The following is a 26,935-nucleotide window of genomic DNA, read 5'->3' as shown; positions in this document are numbered from 1 at the left end:
CTTAACCCCTTCTCTCCTCGCTAGTACTGAGATTGGGTAGCTTAACCCCTTCTCTCCTCACTAGTACTGAGATTGGGTAGCTTAACCCTTTCTCTCTTCGCTAGTACTGAGATTGGGTAGCTTAACCCTTTCTCTCTTCGCTAGTACTGAGATTGGGTAGCTTAACCCTTTCTCTCTTCGCTAGTACTGAGATTGGGTAGCTTAACCCCTTCTCTCCTCACTAGTACTGAGATTGGGTAGCTTAACCCCTTCTCTCCTCGCTAGTACTGAGATTGGGTAGCTTAACCCTTTCTCTCCTCGCTAGTACTGAGATTGGGTAGCTTAACCCCTTCTCTCCCTGCTAGTAACTGAGATTGGGTAGCTTAACCCGTTCTCTCCCTGCTAGTAACTGAGATTGGGTAGCTTAACCCCTTCTCTCCTCGCTAGTACTGAGATTGGGTAGCTTAGCCCTTTCTCTCCTCGCTAGTACTGAGATTGGGTAGCTTAACCCCTTCTCTCCTCACTAGTACTGAGATTGGGTAGCTTAACCCTTTCTCTCCTCGCTAGTACTGAGATTGGGTAGCTTAACCCTTTCTCTCCTCGCTAGTACTGAGATTGGGTAGCTTAACCCTTTCTCTCCTCGCTAGTACTGAGATTGGGTAGCTTAACCCTTTCTCTCCTCGCTAGTACTGAGATTGGGTAGGCTTAACCCCTTCTCTCCTCGCTAGTACTGAGATTGGGTAGCTTAACCCTTTCTCTCCTCACTAGTACTGAGATTGGGTAGGCTTAATCCTTTCTCTCCTCACTAGTACTGAGATTGGGTAGGCTTAACCCTTTCTCTCCTCACTAGTACTGAGATTGGGTAGGCTTAATCCTTTCTCTCCTCACTAGTACTGAGATTGGGTAGGCTTAACCCTTTCTCTCCTCACTAGTACTGAGATTGGGTAGGCTTAACCCTTTCTCTCCTCACTAGTACTGAGATTGGGTAGGCTTAACCCTTTCTCTCCTCACTAGTACTGAGATTGGGTAGGCTTAACCCTTTCTCTCCTCACTAGTACTGAGATTGGGTAGGCTTAACCCTTTCTCTCCTCACTAGTACTGAGATTGGGTAGGCTTAACCCCTTCTCTCCTCGCTAGTACTGAGATTGGGTAGACTTACCCCTTTCTCTCCTCACTAGTACTGAGATTGGGTAGGCTTACCCCTTTCTCTCTTCGCTAGTACTGAGATTGGGTAGCTTAACCCCTTCTCTCCTCGCTAGTACTGAGATTGGGTAGCTTAACCCCTTCTCTCCTCGCTAGTACTGAGATTGGGTAGCTTAACCCCTTCTCTCCTCACTAGTACTGAGATTGGGTAGCTTAACCCCTTCTCTCCTCACTAGTACTGAGATTGGGTAGCTTAACCCCTTCTCTCCTCGCTAGTACTGAGATTGGGTAGCTTAACCCTTCTCTCCTCACTAGTACTGAGATTGGGTAGCTTAACCCCTTCTCTCCTCGCTAGTACTGAGATTGGGTAGGCTTAATCCTTTCTCTCCTCACTAGTACTGAGATTGGGTAGGTTAACCCTTTCTCTCCTCACTAGTAACTGAGATTGGGTAGCTTAACCCTTTCTCTCCTCGCTAGTACTGAGATTGGGTAGCTTAACCCTTTCTCTCCTCACTAGTACTGAGATTGGGTAGGCTTACCCCTTTCCCTCTCCGCTGACACAGTGGTGGCTGAGTTGCTTTACCAGGAGGATAGATGATGCATAAATCCCTGCAAGGCAGCTTTAGAGATGATCGGAGCTCTAGACCAATGGCTCCTAATCCTTTTGAGTATACGGGGGCCCTCTCAAAAACCCTCTGGGACCCCTACCTAAGTAAGGCTAGTTTAACTTAGCATCTTTTGAGTAGGAAACTGTGAGGACAAAAGGCTGCTTGATAGCACTGAGGCTCTGCATCAGGCTGGGCGAGTTTGGGAAAAGTGTATTCTGTGCCAGGCTTGATGTTCACCCAGCCAGGGGCCCTGGATCCCGTGCGGAGCCTCAGCGGGACCATGGGATTCTGGGCTTACACCGCCCAGATCTACCCATTTCTTTCTTGTCCCTCCAAATGTAAAGTCACTTCTGTAATGCCACACAGGTGGCATCTCCTAATTCTGAGCTCAGTGCTCCTTGCTGCCCCACTCTGTCTCTCCTGGGGGCACTTTCCTAAAATGCCGCCAGACCCTAGCACGGTGGACCACGGCTTCTCTTCTCGCTGTGCATGTGGGACAATGGAGGCTTAGATGACATGATTCCAGACACCAAGTGCTGGCAGAGGTGGCCCGCACCTGGCATCGGGCAGAAAGCCGTGTGCGCACAGCTGGCTTTGACATTTCTCATTTCTCCAAAGGGGCCTCCAAATGAGACATGGTAAGTTTGAGTTTACCATAGCGTGCACAACCTAATTCTCTTTATTAATTCTGTACGTCTGGAAGTCCTTTGTCTTGATTGACACTTTGTGGAAACGAGGGGGACTGATACTGTACTTGTAACATAACAGGAGAGGGAGCTTCTCCTGGCTGTGTCTCCAGAGAGGCGTTCTTAAAGGGTGTTTCTGTTCTTCCCGCGGCAGGATCAAAACTTTTCATGAAACAATTTGATAATAATGTAGCTTTAATACAGATAATGAGAATTCCCCCTGCCACAGAAACTGCTTTTCATCCCATCCCTTTCCTGAAAATCCCAAAGACAGTACGTGATGTCAGTTAAATGGCAGGAAGAAGTCAGCGTTATCACAGTGATACCTTTTCACACGAATGACAGTTAAACCGGGAAGCAGCAGATTTATCTAATTTATGACTTAAAAAAAGAGAAAAACTTTGGAAGATTTTTATTTTTATGAGGGGTAGTTGTTAAACCCGGGATGAAGCACTCAACTGACATTTCCAGTTCCTTTCTCTCAGTGAAATTCGTTCGTGTGAAGCGCATTTAATCAAAATACCGGTTTTATAAAAGGGAGGTGAAAGACTGCGGGTAATTCAGACACCACGCTCCCCTTGGGCTTCCGTGACCAATCCTCATGCTACCGTTCTCAGACGGGGGCAGTCAGGGTAGCATTAGCGTTCACGTTTTCTTTTTTTTTTTTTTTTTTTTTTTTCCATTTTTCTGAAGCTGGAAACAGGGAGAGACAGTCAGACAGACTCCCGCATGCGCCCGACCGGGATCCACCCGGCACGCCCACCAGGGGGCGACGCTCTGCCCACCAGGGGGCGATGCTCTGCCCATCCTGGGCATCGCCATATTGCGACCAGAGCCACTCTAGCGCCTGGGGCAGAGGCCACAGAGCCATCCCCAGCGCCCGGGCCATCCCTGCTCCAATGGAGCCTCGGCTGCGGGAGGGGAAGAGAGGAAAGCGCGGCGGAGGGGTGGAGAAGCAAATGGGCGCTTCTCCTGTGTGCCCTGGCCGGGAATCGAACCCGGGTCCTCCGAGCGTTCACGTTTTCAACGGTGCTCGCCACGCTTGGCAGGCGGACGTGCGTTTTCACGCCACGCTGTGTGCCCATGGGTGGGTGGGGGGATCTGTGGGTGGACACGCCTCTGCCTGGCCTTCCCCTCACCCAGCATCCGCCAAGCCAGGGTTGCTGTGCCTGTGGCATCACGCTGCTTCCTGGTGGAAGGCACCGTGGTCTTCACCTCCCATGGGTGGGCGGGAGCCACACTGCAGAGGCCTCGGGCAGAGGTGGAGACCTGGGGCTCTGGCAGGCGTCAGTTCCTATTTCTGCAGGGGTGCTTTCTAAAGGCCATCACGCTGGGAAGGAAATTGCTAGAATTAATTAAGTCGAGAATTCGGCATGGCACCTTTAAACAGTTCTGCCAGTGTGTGGCAGTGCGCCTTTAAATTTTATACTTAAATTTCATCTTTATCTCTCAGGTTTTAGCATATTGTTAAGCATGCATAGATGTCACTTTAGTGATTACTTAGCTGTGTACCTTACCCCCTCGAACACTGACATTTTCCTGACTGCCATGCGTGTGATATATTTCCTTGGCATCCAAAAGGTTAGTCTTGAGAAACTAATTTATCAAGAAGTGAGGAGACTGATCCTTCCTAAGCTGTGACTTCCTCACAACTTGTTAAGAGCTTCTTAGTAATTAAGATCAAAGTTGTTCCTTCAGCCGGTTGGCCCTGAATGCCCTCCGGTTTTGTCAGGCAGATCCGTGGATCTGATGACTTGCTGTTTCTTTTCCCGAAGAATTCCAGTGTCACTTAGAGCTTCCCGCTGGCCCTCCGCTGCCTTGCCAGCCAGGCCTGGCCTGACACTGGGGCTCGTACGGGATTCTGTACAGAATAACTCTGTTCAGTATAATCCATGGGAAACCTTGCGGCAAGTTTACAGGAAGTAAATAAAGTAGATGATTTTTATGACTCAAGAAGCAAACTCTGGTGTCGTACAATGTTGCAGATAAACAGGGGAACACAGTGGCTTATGTGTGAGGCTCCCCTTTCCCCCCAAAACATGAGCCAGTTTGACACGAGCGTATGTCCCTTTCAGGTCTAATGATGTATAGACAGTCTTCAGAAAAGATGGTTTTTTATTTGGTTAATTTATTTGATTTTTATCTCTGTAGTTTAATCTAGAGACTCAGGGCTCATTATTTGGGAAAGAGAAGGGGCTTCCTGTTTTCCTCTGGGCGCCTGCCAGGAGCGTACAGTAACAACTGCCTGCTCTGCGGAGCAGATGCCGGGAAGCTGAGATGCTCAGCAGATCACACCTGCCCGCGGAAAGACACGTGCTCGTCTCTGTCTTGTAAGGAGTCAGTTTACCTCGTGGAAGTAATACGACTTAAAAAACCATTCAGGGTTACTGATTCCTAGGTTGATGATCGCAAGTGGCCGAAGTCATCGTTGTCCTCTCAAAGGAAAAGGTTTGTTGAGAAAGTTATTGCTTAAATAAAATTTCAGGGCCACTTCAACCTACTTTATTTTATTTTATTTTTTACAGAGACAGAGAGAGAGTCAGAGAGGGATAGATAGGGACAGACAGACAGAAATGGAGAGAGATGAGAAGCATCAATCATCAGTTTTTTGTTGTGACACCTTAGTTCATTGATTGCTTTCTTATATGTGCCTTGACCATGGGCCTTCAGCAGACCGAGTAACCCCTTGCTCGAGCCAGTGACCTTGGGTCCAAGCTGGTGAGCTTTCCTCAAACCAGATGAACCCGTGCTCAAGCTGGTGACCTCGGGGTCTCGAACCTGGGTCCTCTGCATCCCAGTCCGACGCTCTATCCACTGCGCCACTGCTTGGTTAGGCTCACATTCGATCTACTTTAGACAGTATTAGTTTTGAGCACAGTGATTACCTGAATGCACAGGGCTCTCTCTAATGATAAATATAGCTTCTTTAATTTTTTAAGCCCTGTAGTCCCTAGACACTGGGGGGGGGGCACTGTGCCGCATGGTGTAGGGAACCCCCAACGGCGCGGAACCTCACGGTCTTTATTCTATAGAGTAGTCTGTGGCTGTTAACACTGATTTCGACTGATCCTGTCTGAGATTGGCCTGAATTACTAGCTTTATTTTACTTTGAGGTTTTTTTTTTTTTAAGAATCTTCCTTCAGCCTGACCTGTGGTGGCGCAGTGGATAAAGCGTCGACCTGGAAATGCTGAGGTCGCCGGTTCGAAACCCTGGGCTTGCCTGGTCAAGGCACATATGGAAGTTGATGCTTCCAGCTCCTTCCCCCTTCTCTCTCCTCTCTCTCTCTCTCTCTCTCTCTCTCCTCTCTAAAAATGAATAAATAAAAAAATTTAAAAAATTTTTAAAAAAGGAAAAAATAGTTAAAAAATTTTGAAGAAAAAAAAAAGAATCTTTCTTCATAAGTTTTGTTAATACTGGCATTAAATTAGAATGTGTAATATTGTTTCTCCCTAAAATATGCACTAAAACCCAGCTCCTCAAGATTTTTGCAGAAGTTTCTACTGATTTTCACTTCTACCTCTTAGGACTTTTGTTTTCTGTTTGGATGGGTATATACATGTCTTTAATATGCATATCAGCTAAGAAAACAACAGCTTAAAATAGCAATTATCAGGGTCATGGGAGAGAGCCCTGTGCTGGCCATTGGGACCCTGGGTCCAGGTGTGGCGTGTTTATGCTGAGGGGTCGTGGGGGTGTTCGGGTCATGACTTGACATTTATTTCTCAATATCTTTATGAAATAAGTGATCACTGAAGACTCCTCTACATCTAGAATCCTAAGGAAAAATTAAACAATATCGCTTGATTGCCTTAGACTAGGGTGCTGCTTCTCTGCCTGCAGGATTTTAGGGGAGTTCTTGGTGAAGGTTCAGAGCTAGGACAAGCCGTGGGTGGCCGTGGCACAGAGAACATATGTGTAACATGCATCTGTGCATGTGGACAAGCTCATAGAAACGGGCTTTCTTCCCTCCCTCCTCAGGGGTTCAAATCTCCAGCTCCAAGACGAATGGGAACCAGACAGAGGCAGATGCACCAGCAGGAGGGGGCTGAGGGGTCAAAACGACCCCACGGACATGGAGATTAGAGGACGCTGGATGAAAAGAGTTTGGAGGATGGCAGTGGAGAAGAAGTCCTGTTTTTAAGTTGTTGGGCAGATATGCTTACTTTGTTAAAGATGGCGCCGCCCACATGGAAGCCCGTTGCCCAGGTGATATTAATGTGTGTTGGGGATGGGCTGTGGGCAGGCAAGGTGCTTGTAGCCTGGGGCTTGGTTTTCGGATCAAGCCTTTCCCACCCTTTTTGATGTGGGGTGGTGCAATCCCATCATGCCCCAGATAAGCGACTTTGTATTAGAGACTTCCCTTTTGTATATTGGATTAAAAGTTTGGATTTCTACACTATAAAATGAGGGCAGAATGGGAGCTTGCTCTCTTAGTTCCTGAGATTAACATTAGAGGAGAGAGCAGAGGCCACGTGGAGGAGGCCAGAAGAAGCAGCCAAGATAGCGGAGTGTTGAGTGAGAAGCCAGTTTGTGCAGAGTTTGTGCAGGGAGAAGGAAGGAGATGGGGAACAGAGGTGAATAAGTCTGGTGAGCTAGAAACCTTTGATTCTGGGAAACTCGGATAAGTCAGTAGCTTTGTGAGCACTGAATGTGAGTGTGTTTTGGAGCCCAGTGTGTGTTTTTACTTGCCCGCCGGGTGCAAGCTAGAATTAAAGATAATGGCCCACCAGCTTTTGGCTCTGTTGTTTCTTTGCCGACTGTCCGAATCCAATGCGAACCTGCATGGGTCAGGCGGCTGTGATGGTGGCCGTGGATACTGGCTTTACATAAGTACAAGAGAAGAATGTGTGACTCAAAGAGGAACACTTAGAGCTCTTTAGAGACAAGAGGCTATTCTAGCACCAGAGAGAAAGAAAGGCGTTTTGAACCCTTTTGTGAACCAGTCTCGGTGACAGTGTGTGGGAATAACCGGAGGACGGGAATAAAGGGGAAGAAATAAAGCGTCGGGCGCTGAGCGGAAAACGTCGGAGCAGGCAGGGGTTTGGACTGTGAGGTGCCTGCTCTTCTGCCCGGCTGTCGGGAGGTAGGGACCCGCCAGTGAGCGGGGGTGCACATTTATCTCTGTGCCTCTTCCAAATGATAGATGCCAGAGTGAGTTTAAAATATTGAATATGATAACTGAGCATGAATTTTTAAATTCTGCAATTAAAAGCCTTTGTTCAGAATGCCATTAATTTTGAGTTTAGGTGAAAAAAGAGAAGCAGGATTCCTCATTGTCTTTCTTCCCCCTCCCCCACAGTGAGTGCGAGTTATAACTTTTTAGGAATTGAAATATGTAAATAAATAGTCATGAGGCAGCTTGTCTGCTTTTCCGGCGGCATGAGTCACCTGTTGGTGATGGTGGAGCTCTCGAGCCATCCTGCCTCCTTCTGGAAGATTAGAGCTGATTGGATAACGCATCGCGTTTCCCAGAGGGCACTCACCTGTCGTCAGGCATTTGCTCACTCACAGGGCATCTGTTAGATGTGTCTGTGCCTGCTGTTCTGCAGGGGTGAAGACAGTGTCCCCTGCCCCGGTTTTCTAGGAGTGTGTAGACTGAGAGTGGAGGAGGTAGACGTTAGTGAAACAAACAGATATTATCGGACGTTCCTTTCCGAGGAAGTGACTTGAAAACCGAGATCTGATGGATTGGGTGGGTCTGCTTGGGTAAGCGGCGGGGTAGGTGATGTTTGGGGATTGGAAGCACGGGGGAAAGGCATTCCTTGCAGAGAGGTGCTTGGGTGAAGGCCCTCAGGCAGGAAGGCATGAGGTGCATGGTGTGGAGGGAGAGAGTTTGGCTCAGCGTGGTGCATGAAGCTGGAGTGGAAGGTGAAGGTGAGGGCCGACGACAAGGTGAGGAGTTTGGATTAAAAGATGATGCTGGTGGTTCACGGGGGGGAATGGACTGTTGGAGGCAAGAGTGGAAATGGAGACCAGCTGAGGGGTGTTGGCTACAGACAGGGTCATGGGGCTTTGGAGGCATGGGCATGCTGGAGATGGGGAGGAAGGGTGGACACGGGGTATTTTGGAGACAGCATCAAGAGGGCTGGGCATCATGGGGTGGAGGAGGAGGAGGAGGATGGACTCTCCCAGCCAGTTTCTGCCTGTGCACCTAGGTTTGGGGGAAGATCCAAGAAGATTGGGCCCCTGAAGTTTGGGTAGCGGTGCGAGTTCCCAGAGAGGGCCTCAGGTGGTTGTGCTGGGTATAGGAGTACAGGGTGCAGTGTAGATTGGAGATGTCAGCACCTGCATGCTTGGCGTTTGGGGGACATCAGTGCTGTGGAACAGGGGAAGGTGACTTAGGGAGAGGGTACACCTTAAGGAGGGGGGGGGAGAGGCGTGAGCAGGCGGGGATGCTGGAGGGATGTTCTGGGAATGGAGGGCCATGTGGAGTTGCAGTGGGCCCCTGGCCTCGTCCCAGGGACTGGAGCACTGAGAGGTTGGGCGGAGGCGAAGAGGCCTGCAGGGGAAGATTGGGACACCGTGGAGTACCGGGCAGCATTGTAGGAAGGAGGTAGCAGTTGGCTGTGTCATAGGCTGCTGAGGGGTCAGCAGAGACTGAAACTTGTCCCTGGGCTTAGCAACCTGGACAATGTTAGTTAGCAAACACTGGTGCGGTTTCAGAGAGCAGCTCCGATGGAGTGGCAGGGTTGGAGCCAGTGGAAGGAGGTGCAGAAGGAGGTAGAGACGGTTCGTATAGATACGGTTTGAGATGTGTGTCACGAGAGCAAGATCGGTAGGGCGGTGGCTAGAATGGGAGATGGGGCCAAGGGAAAGGCTCGCGTTGACCGTGTGAGGGGAGCATCGGGTGTTTGCTGGCTTGTTTTCGCAGCATTTGTTTGCTGACCGGAATAAGCCAGTAGAAAGAGAGATGGATGTACATAAAGAGGAAAACAGGCAAGGTCTTGGAGGACGTGAGTGAAGCTGGCACATTGATTAGTAATAGGGACAGTAAGTGGGGGCGAGGACAGCTGGCACATGGGTGTGTGGAGTTGCAGGTGGAGACATGATCAGTTACAGCATCGCAGGGAAAGGTGAGGCGAGGTGGTCAGCTGAAAGGTGGGGGGAGGGGCGTGAGCAGGCTCAGGCGCCCAGGAGAAGGAAGATTGTCGGTGCTGTGGGGCAGGGATGCTGGAGGGATGTTCTGGGAATGTAGGGCCCTGTCAGGAGCTGGCCTCATCCGGGAATCCCGAGTGAGGTCAGTTGAGCCCCGCTCTCTGCCGGCTGGAACCGGATCACTGAGGTGCCCCGGGGGTCCCTGGGAGAGCCGGAAAGAATGAGAACGCACATCCTGACTCCTGTTCCAGTGCTCACTGCTCAGTTCCAGTCTGCCCTTTAAAAGCCATTAACACAGAGGAAGCCTGAACCTTTCTAGCGTAGATTTGCATTACAAAGCAGTCAAGCCGGGATTAGGGGGCTGTTTCTATTGGTGTTCCTTTAGTACATTTTAGGCATCAAAGGTGCTTCACCGGAGCAGTAGGAAGGGAGCTGGGCATGGCTCACCCATGGAAGAAGTGCGGGGTTTCCACGTCCTCCTCCTTCTGACCTGATTGTGTGCCCTTAGCACATAGGGGAGCTGTGTAATTAGAGTTCTGGGGGCTTTATTATCAATAATGGAAACACCACAGTCAGAAATCTCTCTAGCCCTAAGCACTACCATTGGGGTTAAGTGGCTCCCCTGGGTGCTGGAGCTGCTGCCAGCAGCCTTAGCAAGAGGCAGGGAGGAGGGGACAGGGGGTAGGGACCGGAGTGGGCGAGAGGGGAAAATGTCTGCTCCCCCATCGCAGTGCACGGCCGTCCTAGGCTGCCTGGTGCCAGGGGCCCGGCGGCGGGCAGGAGCGGTTAGGAAGCGCAGGAGCGGGTAGGGAGCGCACCGTTTGGCAGGCCCCCCTCCGCGCTCTGCTCTTCACAGACGCTGGTCTTCATCACAGTTCTCGTTCGTTCTCGGGGACAGGTCTTGTTCTCTCCGTTTCCCAGGCCAGGAGGCTGAAGCTTCACAACACGGCAGGTCGCAGAACTAGCAGGGACCCCGTGGGAGAGGCGGCCAGGGGGACACGTGGGGAAGAGACGCAGCGGGCAGCAGAGCCGCGGATGGCTCCAGAACGGGGCGTGTTCCGGAAGGAGAGCCGGAACGGTGCCTGCCGGGTCTGCGGGCCGGGCCATCGGCAGGCAGGCGAGCGCCCTCCACCGGGGCTGCCCCGGAGGAGCCCAGAGGTCCTGGCTGCCTTGTCGGGGAGCAGCTCTTCGCCTTGCTGGGACCCCAGATCCACCAGCCTTCCTCTCGGCATCATTTTCTTCTAACAGAGCCTTCTCCTCCTCTCTGGACCCCGGGTGGTAACGGTGCCGACTCCGGACACTTTCCAGGTGCGAGGCTGGGTCCTCCGCCTTATCACCGCTACCTGTTTTAGTTTCATACGCAGCTTGGCGCTGTAACATGAACGTCCCTACCCCGGAATTGCCTGCCCCTTGGTGCCAGACCAGAGTGGGCTCCTTTATCTTCTGAATAGAAGGGCTTCGGACTGCATGGGCTGGGGCAGCAGCCGCGGTGTCTGGTTCCAAGCAGCACATGGAGCAGAGTGGTCGGGTGTGCTCAGGTCGGGCAGAAGTGCTGTCACCTGTCACCGCAGCTCAGGAAGACCTTGCCCCGGACTCCTGACTCTCCAGCTCCTCAGCCCAGGGAGGACCCGCTGGGGCCGAGACTGTTCTTTTATAGAAAACAAGCCCTGGCCTGACTGTTGGTAACAGTGCCTTCATTTGCAGAGTTATTTCTAGTGCACGAAGCTTTTTCTTACTGTTTTCCTCATCTGCTCTTCATGGTAACCGCAGGTCGTAGGAAGGGAGGGTGTTACTATTCCTATTTGTGGTTGAGTGAGGCTGGGATGTAAGCCCTTGTGTAGGCAGATGTTTAGACACCCTTTGTTCTGAAAGTACAATCCAAATACATTTCTCTGCAGATTCAGTTCTCCATCTGCCACAAAGGGTGCCTCTTCCCCTCTCCCGGGGACTCCCTCCTGTGGTGCCTGTAGCCTGTGCTCCCTGCTCTGGTTGTTCCTGACCGTGGATGTCTGTCACCTCCCTGCCCCTGCAGCCGCGGCTCAGTGAGCCCTGTGCTGGGGTCGGGTGATGTCACAACCAGGCCTGATCACTACTCTTTTCTCTCCGTGCTTCAGCCTGGTACAAAGGGTGCTTCTCTGGCCGGGTGTGGGCGGAGCTCTGTCTGAGAAGCCATTAGAATGAGGTAGGCTTTGGTGCATGCCAAGAAGTTGTCAGGAGGGGAGACTGTGGAGGGGGTCTCTGGGGCCAGGGGTGGGGAGCAGAGACTGAGAGGAGCCGGACATGGCTGCCTGGGGTTGCCCTAGAGGCGTGCTGTGTTAGTTTCTAAGGCACTTCTCCCTGTCCCGCACCCCACCTGTGTGTCAGATCCTTTGAAAACTCTGATAATGAATCGCATTGCTACTTTACAGATAGGGACACTTCGGGGAAGGGAGTAAGGGAAAGGAGTGATATTGTTTAGGGCCAAACTCTAGAAAGGTTTGCTTTGGGTTTTGGGGATAGCCATAATAATGAACATTTTATAACCTTTTTTGGGGGGGTGCTAGAGGTGGTGGTAGTTTGGAGGGACTTAAATTTAGAGGCTACTCTATTGTTAGATTACTGACTTGAAGGAAAGGAACTTTGGAGGTTGGCAGTGATATATGAGGCCCTGTCAGGATATCTTTAGATAATTAAGAAATAAGTACTTGAAATTCCATTTTAGCTTCAGAAGCAGTGAAAGTTCCCTAAATGGATCTGAGGGGGGCGAGTGCACGTGCCCCCGCCCCTTGTGTACCCGGCAGGCGTCTGTGAGGTGAGGGCGGGGGAGGGTGCCGTGCTCCAGGAGAGGTGTGTCCGCGGTTAGCGACTCTGATACTTCTAGGACCCCAGAAGTGGAAACACTTAGGCCCGTATTTCAAGAGGTAATGACAAGAAGCTTTGTCATTGGAACAGAAGCGGAATATCTTATAAAAATTAAAACGAGATATTTTTGAAAATGTGCAGGTCAGCCTTGACCTTGGGTACCCCTTTCTTGTCAGTTATGAATTGCAGACTGAAACTTCCCCCCTTTTTTACTTCCGAGCGCCCTGAGCAGACGCTCCTGGGCTCTCAAGTCCTGACCTCTGTCTCGCCAGGGAGCCGAACTGTCTACTCAGAGTGTGAGTGGACGCACAGCCCAGGGCCCTCCGGGTCACCTGTGGGGCAGAGGCTGTCTGAGCCGCCTGGAGCGTGTCGTCAGGAGGGGGCGCAGGAATGGGCTAAGTGGTAGCAGGTGCTCCTCGTCGGGCGCTCTGACCCGACCCTCACAAAGCTGCCGCGTCCCACCTTCCAGCTTGGCCTTGGCGGACTGGACTACCCCTCAGGTCTGAGGAAGTCATTTTCTTAAAGGTCTATGCCCCTAAAAATTAGGAATTTGAAACAGTCTGGAGAGCGTTTTTACCTGGAATAGAAACTTAGTTTTCCTGACTCCAGATTGTCTCAGGCCTCTGTGTTTCCCATCATGCACTGGGAGCAGCTGGGAATCAGTCAGAGGGCATAGACACACTATTTCTGCTAAATTATTTGTGCAACAATTAGAATTTATTTAGCATTTTTCAGATTTTTTTTTAAAACCAGTTAAAGTAACCTTAAAAATACTACCATCTAAAATAGATATTATACTAGTCTTATATCAAATTAGATGAAAGTCAAATTTATAAAATGTTGAATCTCTTAAATCTAAATCTAACCGTGGATGGCATATATCCTGTTAATTTGTCAAACTTGTAGAGAACCGCCTACATGAGACAGTAAGGATTAATCAAGCCCTGGTAAGAGGGAATTTGAAAAATACAGTTTTCTAATTATACAATCTCTTCTCCGTGGTCCAAGGTTAATGCAGTTCTGAGTTCTGACAGTTAGTAATAGAAAAGGAAAAAAAAAAGACCAAAGCATGTGAATTATCTTATAATTACCTGAAACAGAGGTGCTCCTTCTGGCAATGAAGAACTTTATAAGTGTTAATCTGATATTTTCAGGACTTGATTCTTTTCCTTTTAAACAGTGTTGAGAATAATTGAAGGGCTTTACATTGTTCTTGGTGCTTATCAAATATACTGTAGTACTCCGAGAGTTCTTTTGCTTATGACTTAGCCATCGACAAGTAGTTCTAGTAAACAGTTGGAAAATATGTCTTTTGTGTGTGTGTGACAATTGAGCTGTCTTATGAATTACTTCTTAGACACTCTGTCTTTGGAGCACTGGGTCCTTGTTCCTACTGTGAACATAAAAGCTATGCTCATCTCAAGGTCATTGTAAGAACCATTCTCCTTGGTTGGTTTTTGCACTTAAAGATTTGTAACTCTTGCCGCATTTATTCCAAGGCAACACAATCAAAATGCCAGCCATAGGTAGAGATAAATTTATTCTTGAACTTCTTGCTGTCAGATCTCTCTGTGGAATGTGTATCTTGGTGAGAAACGTTTCAGAGAAGACTCAGGCCACCTCACAAAAATGCCCGAGGGGAAGACGGGACACTGGGGTTAGCAATGTAGATTTCAGGGTTTTATGACTAGGTCAGCCATCTGAGAATTTAGGAATGGATGAATTGAGGAGTAGGACCGAGTCTTGGGACATGCCCAGCGAGGCAAGAGAAAGAGAAGGACTGTAGAAAGTATAGACTCCACAGGCTCTGATCCTGCTGGGAGGGTTTAGAGGAGAGAGCAGTAACTAACCAAGGGCCAGGGGAGCCGGTGAATCCGATTGTAGCCAGAAGAGACTTCGGGTTTAGGCCAAGATAAGGCCATCCAGTGGTGTGCCAGAAATAACTCTCCGGGGCAGATGTGTGCATCTCTTCCCAATTCTGTGTCATGTTGGGAGCTTGAAATTGGCTGTGTGGAAGAATTTACACCACAGAAATGGGCAGATGCTACAAATTAGGGCCATCTAAAAAAATAGTTGGTTGTAAATGTTACTCGCATATTACAGAGGTCAATAGTTCTCCACAGAGGAGTGTTTCTGAAACTTTTTACATGGTGACTCAGCAAATACAGTTTTCCTTGTGTGTGCGTGCGTGGGTGCATTCTGATCACACCCCTTTTTGTTTTTCATTAAAAAAAGAAAATGCTATGTATAACTGACTAAACTGATTTTATGACCTGCAGTTTGAAAAGTATTTTAGAGACAAGGAGAGGCTTTATATGCATTACAATGTCAAGAGACGTGCCCTTAGCCATGGGAGAAGAGAGTCAGGTTTTGTGGTGGGGAGCCTATCTTGGAAAAGATCAACTTGTTCTAGAGACAGAGGAAGGAAACATTAGGGAAGAACTAAAAATTGGATTACTCAGTGTTTCCTAATTGCTTTTGTTTAGTTAGTGGTAATGTGATGCACTTTCTGAGAGCCGGAGTTATTCCTGCGGATGGAAAGAGCGCTCAGGCTCTACACCGCTTTCAGCGGCCAGACTGGGCCTTGAACCCTGGGGTGGCCTCCTGTTTCTGGTGGAGCATGCAGGGGGGTGGGGGTAGGGGGACGCTTGGCCTGTGGTCCCAGGCCAGGTGTGTTCACTGCCGGGTACTCTTTGTGGCCTGGAGCCGATTCGGCAGTCACCTGTCACCGAATCAGCTTAGATGCCAGTCCAGGTACAAGAGTTCCCAAACTCCAGTCTGACTGACCTACGTTAACAAATGGAGTGGACAGTCATCAGATTGTTCTGTCCGGTGTCCTCTGTGAGGATGGTCTGGGGACCTGGGGCCCGAGGAATGCCACCTGACAGATCAGTCCTGAAGAGAAACACAGGGCCATTTCGGAAGAGAACCCAAGGGTCAGAGCCACAGAGGCAGAGCAGTCGTGGACATGGGAGGCCAGAAACGTGTGGCCTTTCAGACTTCGGGATCTGGACAGACAGCAGTGGGGAGCTACGAGGTGGGCGGGGCCAGGCCGAGGTGTCCCGTGGAGCTACGAGGTGGGCGGGGCCAGGCCAAGGTGTCCTGTGCAGCTACGAGGTGGGCGGGGCCAGGCCGAGGTGTCCCGTGGAGCTATGAGGTGGGCGGGGCCAGGCCGAGGTGTCCCGTGCAGCCCTGAGCTGAGGTTTCTCCCCTCCACTCATAGATGCAGGCTGCGGAAGCCCGTGCTAATCGGACAAGGTTTGGTGGGTCAAGGGTGCTGCAGGCGGACGCGGGTGTTGGTCACGTCTGACGTTCAGGAGGTGCAGGGATGAGCCAGAGAAATCAGGTGTGCATGGAGCAGTCGAATTTAGTTGTTTGCACTGTGGGGTTGTGGATTGTGAGCCGTTCTCTGGAAGAACCTCACTGGTGCCTGACACCGAGCCTTTCCTGTTGCCCAGCAGACCTCATGTTTTCCTAGAGGCGTCACATGTTTCATTTTGTGATTTCGCAGGTAAGGGAGGGAGTCTGTTGATGGTTCTGTGTATCATTTCTGTAAACCACCTTTCATCCAGAGATGTTGGATGCTGCCCTGGAGAGAATCTGTTTTATATGGTAATTTTCTTAATGAAGCCAGACACACAGTGTTACATTTTGCCCCAGAATGCCTGGGATGAATTGGAGGAAGAGATTTTAGAGACAGTGTCCTAGGTTTCCTGACAGATTCAGAAACTCTGTAGTTCTGAACATTAACACCAACACTCTCAAAAAGTATTTATTGGATGGGAAAGGATGCTTTTGAGATTCGAATTGAAGAGTGCCTTTCGTATTTCCCAACATCACCATCAATGATTGGAATCTGCATTTCCTCCTTTATTCGGTCAATAAATATTTAACGCCCATTATGTCCGTGGCGTCACATTAGACTCAGGGGAAGTTACAAAGAACCTAGAAGACCGGTCTCTGCCCTCAAGGGGGAAATAGAGGGAAAAATTACATCTAATTGTTTGTAACACAGCGCAGTGTTAATCCCAGCTTGGGAACATCTTGGTCACCAGGGGAGGAGATGGCTTTCAGGAGACTTCTGTGAGGCCAGCACCCTCATGACCACTGAGCACAGAGCCCTTCCCTCTGCTTGCCTGTCCTCAAGCCCCTCAGTTTACAGACCAGCGCAGCTCAGGGAGCTGGCTCAGGCCCCCGGCCCGCCAGGATTGTTCTCTGATGGGCTGTGATCTCACTGAGTGCAGTTTTTTTTGTTTTTTGTTTTTAGATTGTCTTACAATGCCAGAGACTGTTCATTTCCAGACACGACTAAGACCGCCTAAGTTGTGGTCTTCATAGACTAAAATGAGCACTCCCAACATTCCCTGGGAGGGGCGGCCCTGGGTCACCTTGCTGCCTGCAGCATTGCAGAGCGCTGGACACGGGCGCACATTGCCAGTGGCCGTCCTGCCTGAGAGTGCGGGAGGCCTGGGAGGAAGGTGGACTGGCGTCTTGGTGCTTTCTGAGCCAGGGTAGGCGCTCCATAAAGGCTCATTGCCTGAGTGAGGACGTCATGGCCAAAATGTGTGAGAGCCAAGATATTGGGCCTCAGCATTCCTGGAGGAAGGTGTGACGTGTTAGAGGGCTGGTTGACAGGTGGGAGAGGGTGAGGGAGACCCTTGAAGGTGACGTAGTTATAATTCTGGGAGATTTGTATGATTGGATAATGGCCAGATAGCCATTAATTCATTCAACGACATTTATTTTAGCACTTGTGTGCATAGCGCGTGTTAAGTCACCTTGGGGATGGCAGAGAATTCTGTAAGGTAGTGTTTCCTAAACACACCTGCACATTAGAATCACGTAGGGGAACCTCTTACAGACTGCAAAGCCCTGGCCGCGCCCCAGACCACGTCAGGCCCCAGGTGTGGGACACAGACGGGGGTGTTTTGGAAGCTGTCTGAGGGTTCCAGTGTGCAGACAGTTTGTGAATCACTGCCACAGGAGAGGGTAATGCACCCAGAAAAGGAAAGTGTGATTAAGATAGCATACAGCGACCTCACGAAGCGGATGGGAGATTGCACACTGAGCAGAGTGGGGTGAGCACACTCTTCCCTGTGGATTAGGAGGAGGAGCCCCCAGGCAGACAGGCTGGGAAGACGAGTGGGCTTGGACAGATGCCAGAGAGGAGGGGCGGGTGCTCCCTTCGCCTCGGGGTCAGGCAGTTCTAGCAGACCTTGGATCACCGTTTCAGGATCTTAGGTAGAACGAGCCAGCCTAGCAAGAACTTGACTTCTCGTTGCCATCGGCTGGATGAAAGTTTGTCTTACAAAAGACCAGCTTTGGGTCCCCTCTGGCTCCTTCTTGTGTGTTTGTGGCTGAGAAACCCGAGGTGAAGCAGGTCCCTCGTGACAGACATGCTCAGCTTCAGTTCTCGATTCTCTTGCTCTGGGAATCATTTTCTGCCCTCTCACCAGCCACAGCGAGCATCCCTGCATGTGCACGTCAACACATAGTGAGCCATTTTCCGTGGGCAGTTCCATACCCCAGGGTCTTGTGGAGAGGAGAGCTTGTTGCCCCACTCAGGGTAGGTGGGTGAGGATACTTGACCTTGGCCCATCCTGGCTGCCATGGTGTCCCATCATGCAGCCTGTCAGACCACATGGCCTTCCTTAGGTATTCTCAGTACTTTGGTTTTCTAATCAATTTTTGTTTGTTTGTTTTTATTGAGTCTATTATATGTCATCTCAGAGGGCGGAATGGAATGCTTCCACACTCTTAGTAAATTCTCCTGAGCCACCATCTAAGTGTTCCCTTTATCTTTTTCTTTTTTCTCTCGTCCGCACCCGCAGTGTGCCACGCCGAGCTGAACGCCATCATGAACAAAAACTCGGCGGACGTGAAGGGCTGCACTATCTACGTGGCCTTGTTCCCGTGTAATGAATGTGCTAAGCTCATCATCCAGGCAGGTAGGAGCCGGCTGGCCTGCGTGTCACGTGGGCGGCTTCACGTGGGCGGTGCTGCCTGCTCAGCGCGGCTCGCTGCCGATGTGTTTGATCTTGAATTGCTATTGTTTAGATCTAAATTAATTGCACTATCAACTTAGCAAGATGCTCCCCGTGTTTTGTTTTTGAACGGTGCCAGGTACTCTGCGACTAATTGCATCCTCTGTGATTCTTTGCATGTTTTTAATTTAGTTTGCAACTTTTTAAACTGCAAGCTGCCAAAAACCAACACAGGCTTTGCATGTAATTACTGTCAATTTACTCTTCTCTGACATATTGTGCATAGATTAAGGGTGGGGGGCGGAGAGAAATGAAGTTCCGTTAGAAACAAGGTCAGCTGGGAGTCTGTATATGAAATTTTAATTTGTATCTAATGTACGGGAGATATTTGAGGACCTGAACATATCTTTGCATACAGATGTCACGATGCCAATGGTATTATTGTACGACTTGAAGTTTTTCTTACCATAAATTGAATTGTATTCTGAATATTTCACCTTTTTCAAGTTGTCAGATCTAAGGTTCAGCCTCACTTTATCTCCATTAAACGCTCGGCGTGAGATTTAGAGACTTATCACGTTAGCCAAATGCGCGGGTTAAGGGGGCTGTTTGTCACGGGCCGTGGACCTCTGAGCATGGTGGTCTGCCGGCGTCAGAACCCGAGTCTCCGTTGCGGAATAGCGTGGGAACTGGGCCGCTGGTGCGGGGTCCTCTGGGACCTAACCGAGGCAGCGTGTGCCCCCCAGGCCCGTTTCCCGCTGTCTCCCCCCCCCCCCCCCCCCCAGGCTGGTTGTGAGCAGTGCCCTCCGAGCCCTGGCCCTCCAGTCAGTGCTGCCGGCTGGCCAGGAAAAGCAGACAGTCTGCTGTCCGCGGTGCTGGCCGGAGTCGCCGCTGAGCCGCTCAGGGAGGTCGCCGATCCTCTCAGATCCGGCCAGCTCGCCCTGCTCCCCTGCAGGAGCCTCTGGAGTTCAAGAGTCGCTGCCTCGCGGAGGAAGAGTATTTGAGTGCCCGCGGTAAAGAAAATTTGTTAATCGGATCAAGGCTTGACTCCTTGACATGTTTTCACTTTGCATTTGTTAAAAATAAAATCCATGAAGACTGGAGGGCAGATTAACCCTAATCCGTTCGTCCACCGCTGTCTGCGAGAGCGAGAGCGGCAGCCTAGTGTCAGTCACCGGACGTTGTGTGGGAGCGCACACACCGGAGATGATGGTTCGTCCTAGGCACCGCCCGGCTCCCAGTCTCTGCCTGTCCCTGGCCGTGTCTCTGCTGGCACTAATGGGGCTTCCTGTTCTTTTGCCTGTTAAGGTATCAAAGAAGTTATATTCATGTCTGATAAATACCATGATAGCGAGGAGACCACCGCTGCGAGGCTCCTGTTTGACATGGCCGGGGTTGCCTTCAGGTAAGTGGGAAGAACTGAGGGAAGGTGGTGTGAGAGCCCGATGGAGAAGCCGGCGTGACCTGGTCTGAAGTTCCCTTCCCGCCTGGAACACCTGACTTCTGTCCACGCTCGGAAGCCTCTCTCTTAGTGCGCTGGGCTGAAAAGCAAATCTAAGGGTTATTTTAGGGGTAGATTTTTAAGAGCAGCGACTGAGGTATTTGAAGACAGTCTAATGATGGCACTTTAACATTAGTAGCATTCCCAGGCTTGGGCTAAATTATTCGAGTAGCGAGAAGTTTTTTAAAATTCACAAGTTTGATAATATTCACAATCCAGCCTTTGTAAATTTTACAAGCGTGACAACTCTGGCATAGAAAACTTCAGGATGAAAGCAACCTTGCCAGGTTTGAAACACCGGGGATTCTTTTGACAGCAATGTGTTTAAAGTGAGATTTGAGGTCATTTAGATTTTTATGATTATCTCTGCTAGGCCAAGATGGGGAGGTATGTTTGATTGGTAGGTGGGCTCAAACACCTTTGCCTCAAGCTGGAAACTTCTGTGGAGACTGTGAAAGCTTTCAAAGCAGTTCCCTTACAGTGGTCAGCGGTGGGGTTCTTACTACGATCGACAGTGTACCTGGAGCCTGTGCATTCACCATTAGAGGTATAAGTTAGAGGCCACGGACCTGTCGTGGCGTGTGAGACCCTAAATCCAAATTACTTACATAAAAATAATTAGATGTTTCCTCTTTACTGATATCTTTAAAAAACCCACGTTTATTCCCCAGTTTTTTCTTTTTAACTGTTACAGGAGGTACATTAGTGAGTAAAAAAAAAGTCTAGGGGGTTTATTTTACTTCTATATTTTTTTAGAACGTGATTTTAAAAATGAGTCCTCACTAAAGCTAGTTGGGCATTTTATTTTCTCTGTGTGCAAGAGGCAGAAGAAAATTGTCGCTTTTTTGCTTTAAAGAGATTTCACACCAGGCCATGGGAATTGCCTGGAAAAGGAGATCGGCCTGGTGGGAAGAGCAGCAATCGGGCGTCACGTCGGGCAGCTGACTCGTTAGACATGCTCTGACCCCGAGAGTTGACGCACTCAGCTGGCTGAAGAGTCTACGAGCCAGGCCGCCCAGCCTCTGCTCCGGTCTCGGCCATCCGGGGACCCTGCTTCCCAGTGTGCTGGTGCACGCTGCCTGGCTCCCACGGATACAGCCAGTCCCTGGAAGAGGCTTCCTCCCCACAGAAAATGTAATGCGAAGCCAAAGTAAACAATCTGCATTGTAACTGCTCACTGGATAATAATATCACTATGTATTTTGTTTCTTACCGTTTAGGAAGTTCACACCCAAGTGCAGCAAGATTGTCATTGACTTTGATTCAATTAACAGCAGGCCCAGTCAGAAGCTTCACTGAGTTACGTCTCATTAAACCACTGGAAGATTGGGATTATCCTCTTCTAAGGAGCTGCTAATGCCTTTCATCTTGAAGTTACACATAACTTTTTAATAGCCACTACAGCAGAAGTAGACATCTAAAGAATATAAAGCCTCAAATCTCCCCAACTCTCTCTCCTGTCACATGGAATCTGCATCCGTTTAAGCTACTGATGGAGAGTTTAAGACAGAGCAGTCTGTCGATGGCCCGTCGTAGGGGCTGGAGTGGGGTGCCTTCCCCCTTGTGTGCCGGTTCGCCGGGGGGTAGGAGTGGCTGGGAGCTCTGCCTTCCACTGTGTCGTAGCTGCTCCACACGGCTCCTTGTGCTGGAAGGACAAATAAATCATTGTTGTGTTCCTAGCTGGGTGAGCCGACACACTGATTTGAACATCTGGCCCAAATGAAGCATAACATGTTGTGCCCTTGGAAGAAAAAAAAAAAAGGAGCCACACAGCAATAACACTAAAGTATTTGTTTTAGAGAGCTGAAGGGAGCACCCACCCATCCCCCCACCCACCCAGAAAACCTGGAGGGGGTGGCATACCCATCCTGAACTGAGCTCTGGATACTTTCTCTGGTTCTGTCCTGCTACCAACAGGGTGGTGGCATAGTGCCCCTCTGGGGGTGGGGACCCTTGGTTTTCAGGTCTTATTGTTGGGTTGTTGGTCACACGTTAACATTGGTGGTTCCCAGAGGAGCAGAGGAGACAGCTTGCCTCGTCACCCTGAGACGATGTCCCGCTGTGTGGATGGGCAGGCCACCACAGACCATTTCCAGGGCCGTTCCACAGCCACGGGCACATCAGTTCCTCTCCTGTAAGTGAGATGTGAGGAAGTTCAGCCCGCTTCCAGGCGTCTGATCCCAGATCTGGTGACGGGACCTCTGGTCCTCCGGGCACCGTGCCTTCCTGCAGGCACGCAAACCACCCCTTCCCGTCACTGTGACCCGGGGGGTGTGTGGCGTACCCCTGTCTTCAATCTCTCTTAATTTTTTTATTAAACATGCTCAGTACTTTTGCTGAGAAAATGGTTTCTTTATCCTAAAGATGATTACTGTTTTAAAGTGCTCTTGTATTTTTTGATGAGTTTTTTATTTTTGTCTCCGAGGTTTTTTGTACTCTATTCTGGGGCATTTTGTAACTTGGCTCCTTATCAATATTATTAAAATTTATTAAAACCCACCCGGCTGAGGTGTGCTCATTTTTGGCTTGACTGTCCCTTTCTGTCCTTTCTGCGTGGTCCGGGGTGCACAAGGCAGGTGTTTTGTTGTGCAGAGAGCAGCTCAGGACACGGACGTCGTGTGCTTCCCCCAGGGCTGACGGTGGCTGCTCCAGGGACCACACTGAAGGTGTCCTGAAAGGTTCTCTAGCTCCTCCCTCCCGTGCGCCTGCTCCTTGTCGCGGGTGCGCCATCCAATAGGCCCTCCGGGCCACCCGATAGGTCCCCTGCCGCCTCCCTCCTGTAATGCTTCAGTCTCCCTTGCCGGCTCTCCTTGCCACTCTCTCCCTTTATTTACTCCCCAAATCTCTCTTCTCTCCTCCGTTTTCTTCTCTCTTACCTCCTGCAAACCCCCGGCCCTCTCTTTGCTCCACAACATGTAAAACAAAAACGTACGTAGAAGAAAGAGATCAACAAAGACACTTAACAGTCGAAAATACATTAGATTTTTTATGCAGCTGCAAATTCTGAGTTTCGTGAGGTGTTCGAGAGGAGGCTCGTGAGTGCTGTTGTCCCATTCGTAAATGTGTTCAGGGGCTAATGAGCCAGCAGAGTATCTAACTTATTTCATGTTGATCCTCTCTTGTACAGTGTGTCTCTAAAGTCATGGTGCACTTTTGACCTGTCACAGGAAAGCGACAAAAGACAATAGAAATGTGAAATCTGCACCAAATAAAAGGAAAACCTTCCCAGTTTCTGTAGGATGGTGTGGCAGCATGTGCGCATGCGCAGATGATGACGTAACACCATATATACAGCAGAGCAGCCCACGGCCATGCCAGTCGAGATGTGGACGGTACAGAGGAAAGTTCAGTGTGTTCTGTGGCTCGCTAAATTCGAATCTGTGACCAAAGTGCAACGTGAATATCGGTGCGTTTATAACGAAGCGCCATCACATCAGAATCATATTACTCGGTGGGATAAGCAGTTGAAGGAAACTGGCAGTTTGGTGGAGAAACCCCGTTCTGGTAGCCATCAGTCAGTGACGAGTCTGTAGAGGCTATACGGGATAGCTACCTAAGGAGCCCTAAAAAATCTGTGCGTGAGCCCACATCGAACTGCACTGAATAGGTATGAATCTGGGAGAGTTTTTCTTTTATTTGGTGCAGATTTCACATTTCTATCGTCTTTTGTTGCTTTCCTGTGACCAGTCAAAAGTGCACCATGGGCCCTGGCCGGTTGGCTCAGCGGTGGAGCGTCGGCCTGGCGTGCGGGGGACCCGGGTTTGATTCCCGGCCAGGGCACATAGGAGAAGCGCCCATTTGCTTCTCCACCTCCTCCCCTCCTTCCTCTCTGTCTCTCTCTTCCCCTCCCGCAGCCGGGGGTCCATTGGAGCGAAGATGGCCCGGGTGCTGGGGATGGCTCCTTGGCCTCTGCCCCAGGCGCTAGAGTGGCTCTGGTCGCGGCAGAGCGGGAGGGGCAGAGCATCGCCCCCTGGTGGGTAGAGCATCACCCCTGGTGGGCGTGCCGGGTGGATCCCGGTCGGGCGCATGCGGGAGTCTGTCTGACTGTCTCTCCCCGTTTCCAGCTTCAGAAAAAAAAGAAAAAAAAAAAGTGCACCATGACTTTACGGACACACTGTATTTTATCTCATTTTTGTTAAATTGTTTTAGTGAAAAAAAAATTATTTTTTCCTTTTGGAAGGAGATTGGCAGGAAGGGACTTCGCCGAGAAGGAAGTCTTTCTGCTGACAGTCCGTGGCTGCAGCGGTGCTCTGATCACGGGACTGGGAGGCTCCTGCACTCAGACCGTTTGTGCAGAACTTGATTCTTGGTGGCTGGAGTGTAATTCTGGTGTCACTGTAGGAGTAGCGGAGTCTCTCTTTCAGGGAATTCTGCAGGTGTAAGGGTTCCGGTCACTAGAGGTTTGCTTTCAACTATTGCCCTTTGGGACCTGCTGTCAGTGAACCGTGGTGACGTGCTGACAAGTTACCGATCACACCTGCGGAGGCAGGCAAAATAACCCTGGGCCCAGGGCTTTAGGGGTCCGGGATCGCATTGAGAGGAAAAGGCTTATCATGTTTAGACTAAATGAGGGTGTTCAGGAATTCTGAAAAGACCTGGAAGTAGCCCGATTTTCCTGTCAGAACCGTCGGAGGGGTCTAAAACCACTACCAGAGTGACCAGAGTGTATGAATCTCCAAATAGTTCCTGAGTGCCTGCAGTGACCCCTGTGGGTTCTCCAGTGGTCCTACTTCAGAGTTAGAGCAGATGTACTGGATTAGATAATAGCATTGTTAGTTAGAGGACGCCTGTGATATTGTGATTTGAAATACGTCTTTGTTGACACTTCTGGCACGGAGCTAAAATCCTTGGAATATCCTAAGTGAAGAAAGCAATAAAGGTGGCTCTTGTTAGGTCAGTGAGGTGTCTTTGGGATCTCACCTAAGGATAGGGACTGGTTGCCAGGACAACAAATCATGTGATTAAAGGGTTGGAACTTTCAGTCCCACTCCACCCCACTCTGGGGACAAGAGAGGGACTGGAGGATGAATCCATAGCCAGTGGCCAGCGATTTGATCTATCAGCTCTCTGTATTGAAGCCATTCCATAGAAGCCCAAAAGGACGGGGTCTAGAGCAGTGTTTTTCCACCGCCTGTCCACGAACAGGTCCACCAGAAATTTCCAGCTAGTCCACAATAGAGTTAACCACCTGATGAATGAAGATTATAGACCCAGTGATCTTAGTCAAATTCACTTATGCTCAGGGTGATTTCTGCCCTTGTGGTCTCTGAAATAATTCTCCTATTTTCATCGGTCCCCAAGTGTAAAAAGGTTGAAAGCCACTGGTCTAAAGAACGTTGGGTTGGTCAACACAGAGATTTGGGAGACGATGACAATCCTGGAGAGGGCGTGGAAGCTCTGAGCCATTCCCGGACCTTGATGGGTGCATCTCGTCCATCTGGCTGTTCCTGAGTTAAATCCGTTTATAATAAATCGGTAATCTAGTAAGTAAAATCCTTCCCTCAGGTCTGTGAGCTGCTCTAGCCAGTTGGTCAGCAGTCGAGGTAACAACCTGGACTTTAAACTGGTGTCTGAATGTCCGAGAAGGGGGTCACGAGATCTCTGACCTGGAGCTGGCTAGTCGGAAGCCTAGGTGACAACCTGTACTTCCAACTGCCCCCTGAGGTGGGGTGGAGGCAGTCTTCTAGGGCTGAGCCCTTTGCCTGTGCAATCTGATGCTGTCTGTGGGTAGGTAGCATCAGAATTGAGCTGACCTGTAGCGTTCCCAGCAGTGGCCTGAGAATTGCTTGGCGTTGTGGGGTAAAGTCATCCCCTATCCTCGACATTGAAATTGGGTCCAGGAACCCAAAATAAAGCCTGACTTTGCCAGCTTCTTTACTGCACCAGCAGTCTCCACCTGCCTGTGCCACACAGACACGACCTGCACTTTATATTTTCTGGATTGAGTAGTCTACTTTTAGTGTCCACATCTAAGTAAGGCCAGGGTGGAGGGCGGTGGGGAACGCAGGGTCAGAAGTGAGTGTCTACAGGTGACCAGCTGTTGTTCATTTCCAAGGTCAGAGGATTGTAAAGATTTTAATTATTTATTTATTTTATTTTTCTTCTTTTTCTAAGTGAGAGGAAGGGTGATAGACTCCTGCATGTGCCCAACCAAGATCCACCCAGCATGCCCACCAGGGGGCGATGCTCTGCCCATCTGGGGCCTTGCTCCATTGCAACCAGAGCCATTCTAGCTCCTGAGGCAGAGGCCATGGAGCCATCCTCAGCACTCCGGCCAACTTTGCTCCAATAGAGCCTTGGCTGCAGGAGGGGAAGAGAGAGATAGAGAGGAAGGAGAAGGGGGAGGGGGGAGAAGCAGATGGGTGCTTCTCCTATGTGTCCTGACTGGGAATTGAACCCGGACTTCCACGTGCCAGACCGATGCTCTACCGCTGAGCTAGCCAGCCAGGGCCCATTGTAATCATTTTTAATTGCACTGTTCAGTGGCATTCGGTCCATTCACATGGCTACCGTCCATCTCCAGAACTCTGTTCATCTTACAGAACTGAGACATGTGCCCATGAGACACTAATTTCCCATTCCCCTCTCCCTTCACTCCCTGGTCACCCCCATTCTACATCGGTCTCTGTGAATTTGATGACTAGATACCTCATCTAAGTGGAACCACACAGAAATTTCTTTTTGTGACTGGCTTATTGCACCTGGCATAGTGTCTCTGAGGCTTATCCATATTGTGGAATTTGTCCAGACTGTCAGAATCTCCTCCCCTTTGAAGGCGGAATAATATTCCCCTGTAGACCACCTTTAATCTGTGCGTCTGTTGAGGGACTCTTGGATTACCTCCACCTTTGGGCTGCCAGTTTCTTTAACATCCCATGCTCCTCTACAACCAGCATCATACTCCCTACACCAGCCACCCAGACATCTCAGGGGATTTCTCACCTTAAAAAATCCCCCCAAGGCCCTGGCCGGTTGGCTCAGCGGTAGAGCGTCGGCCTGGCGTGCGGGGGACCTGGGTTCGATTCCCGGCCAGGGCACATAGGAGAAGCGCCCATTTGCTTTCTCTCTTCCCCCCCTCCTTTCTCTCTGTCTCTCTC

General features: G+C 50.1%; 1 protein-coding gene across 7 annotated transcripts in view; it reads left to right on the top strand.

The window, feature by feature from the left end:
• DCTD (dCMP deaminase) overlaps positions 1–22,356 on the top strand; it is a 28,686-nt gene extending 6,330 nt beyond the window's left edge. For 2 of the 7 annotated variants that reach the window (XM_066380128.1, XM_066380129.1), the window contains exons 4-6: positions 18,185–18,301; positions 19,646–19,742; positions 20,695–21,034. In XM_066380128.1, the coding sequence (XP_066236225.1) occupies positions 18,185–18,301; positions 19,646–19,742; positions 20,695–20,791 (311 nt within the window). In that variant the 3' untranslated portion in view covers positions 20,792–21,034. The other 5 variants (XM_066380130.1, XM_066380133.1, XM_066380127.1 and 2 more) reach the window with 5 other exon arrangements.
• Positions 22,357–26,935: the final 4,579 nt, after the last annotated feature.

This window comes from Saccopteryx leptura, chromosome 4 (assembly GCF_036850995.1).
Source record: "Saccopteryx leptura isolate mSacLep1 chromosome 4, mSacLep1_pri_phased_curated, whole genome shotgun sequence".
NCBI lineage: Eukaryota > Metazoa > Chordata > Mammalia > Chiroptera > Emballonuridae > Saccopteryx > Saccopteryx leptura.
The sequence above is the reverse complement of the archived record's forward strand: the minus strand, read 5'-3'. Positions and strand labels throughout refer to the sequence as shown.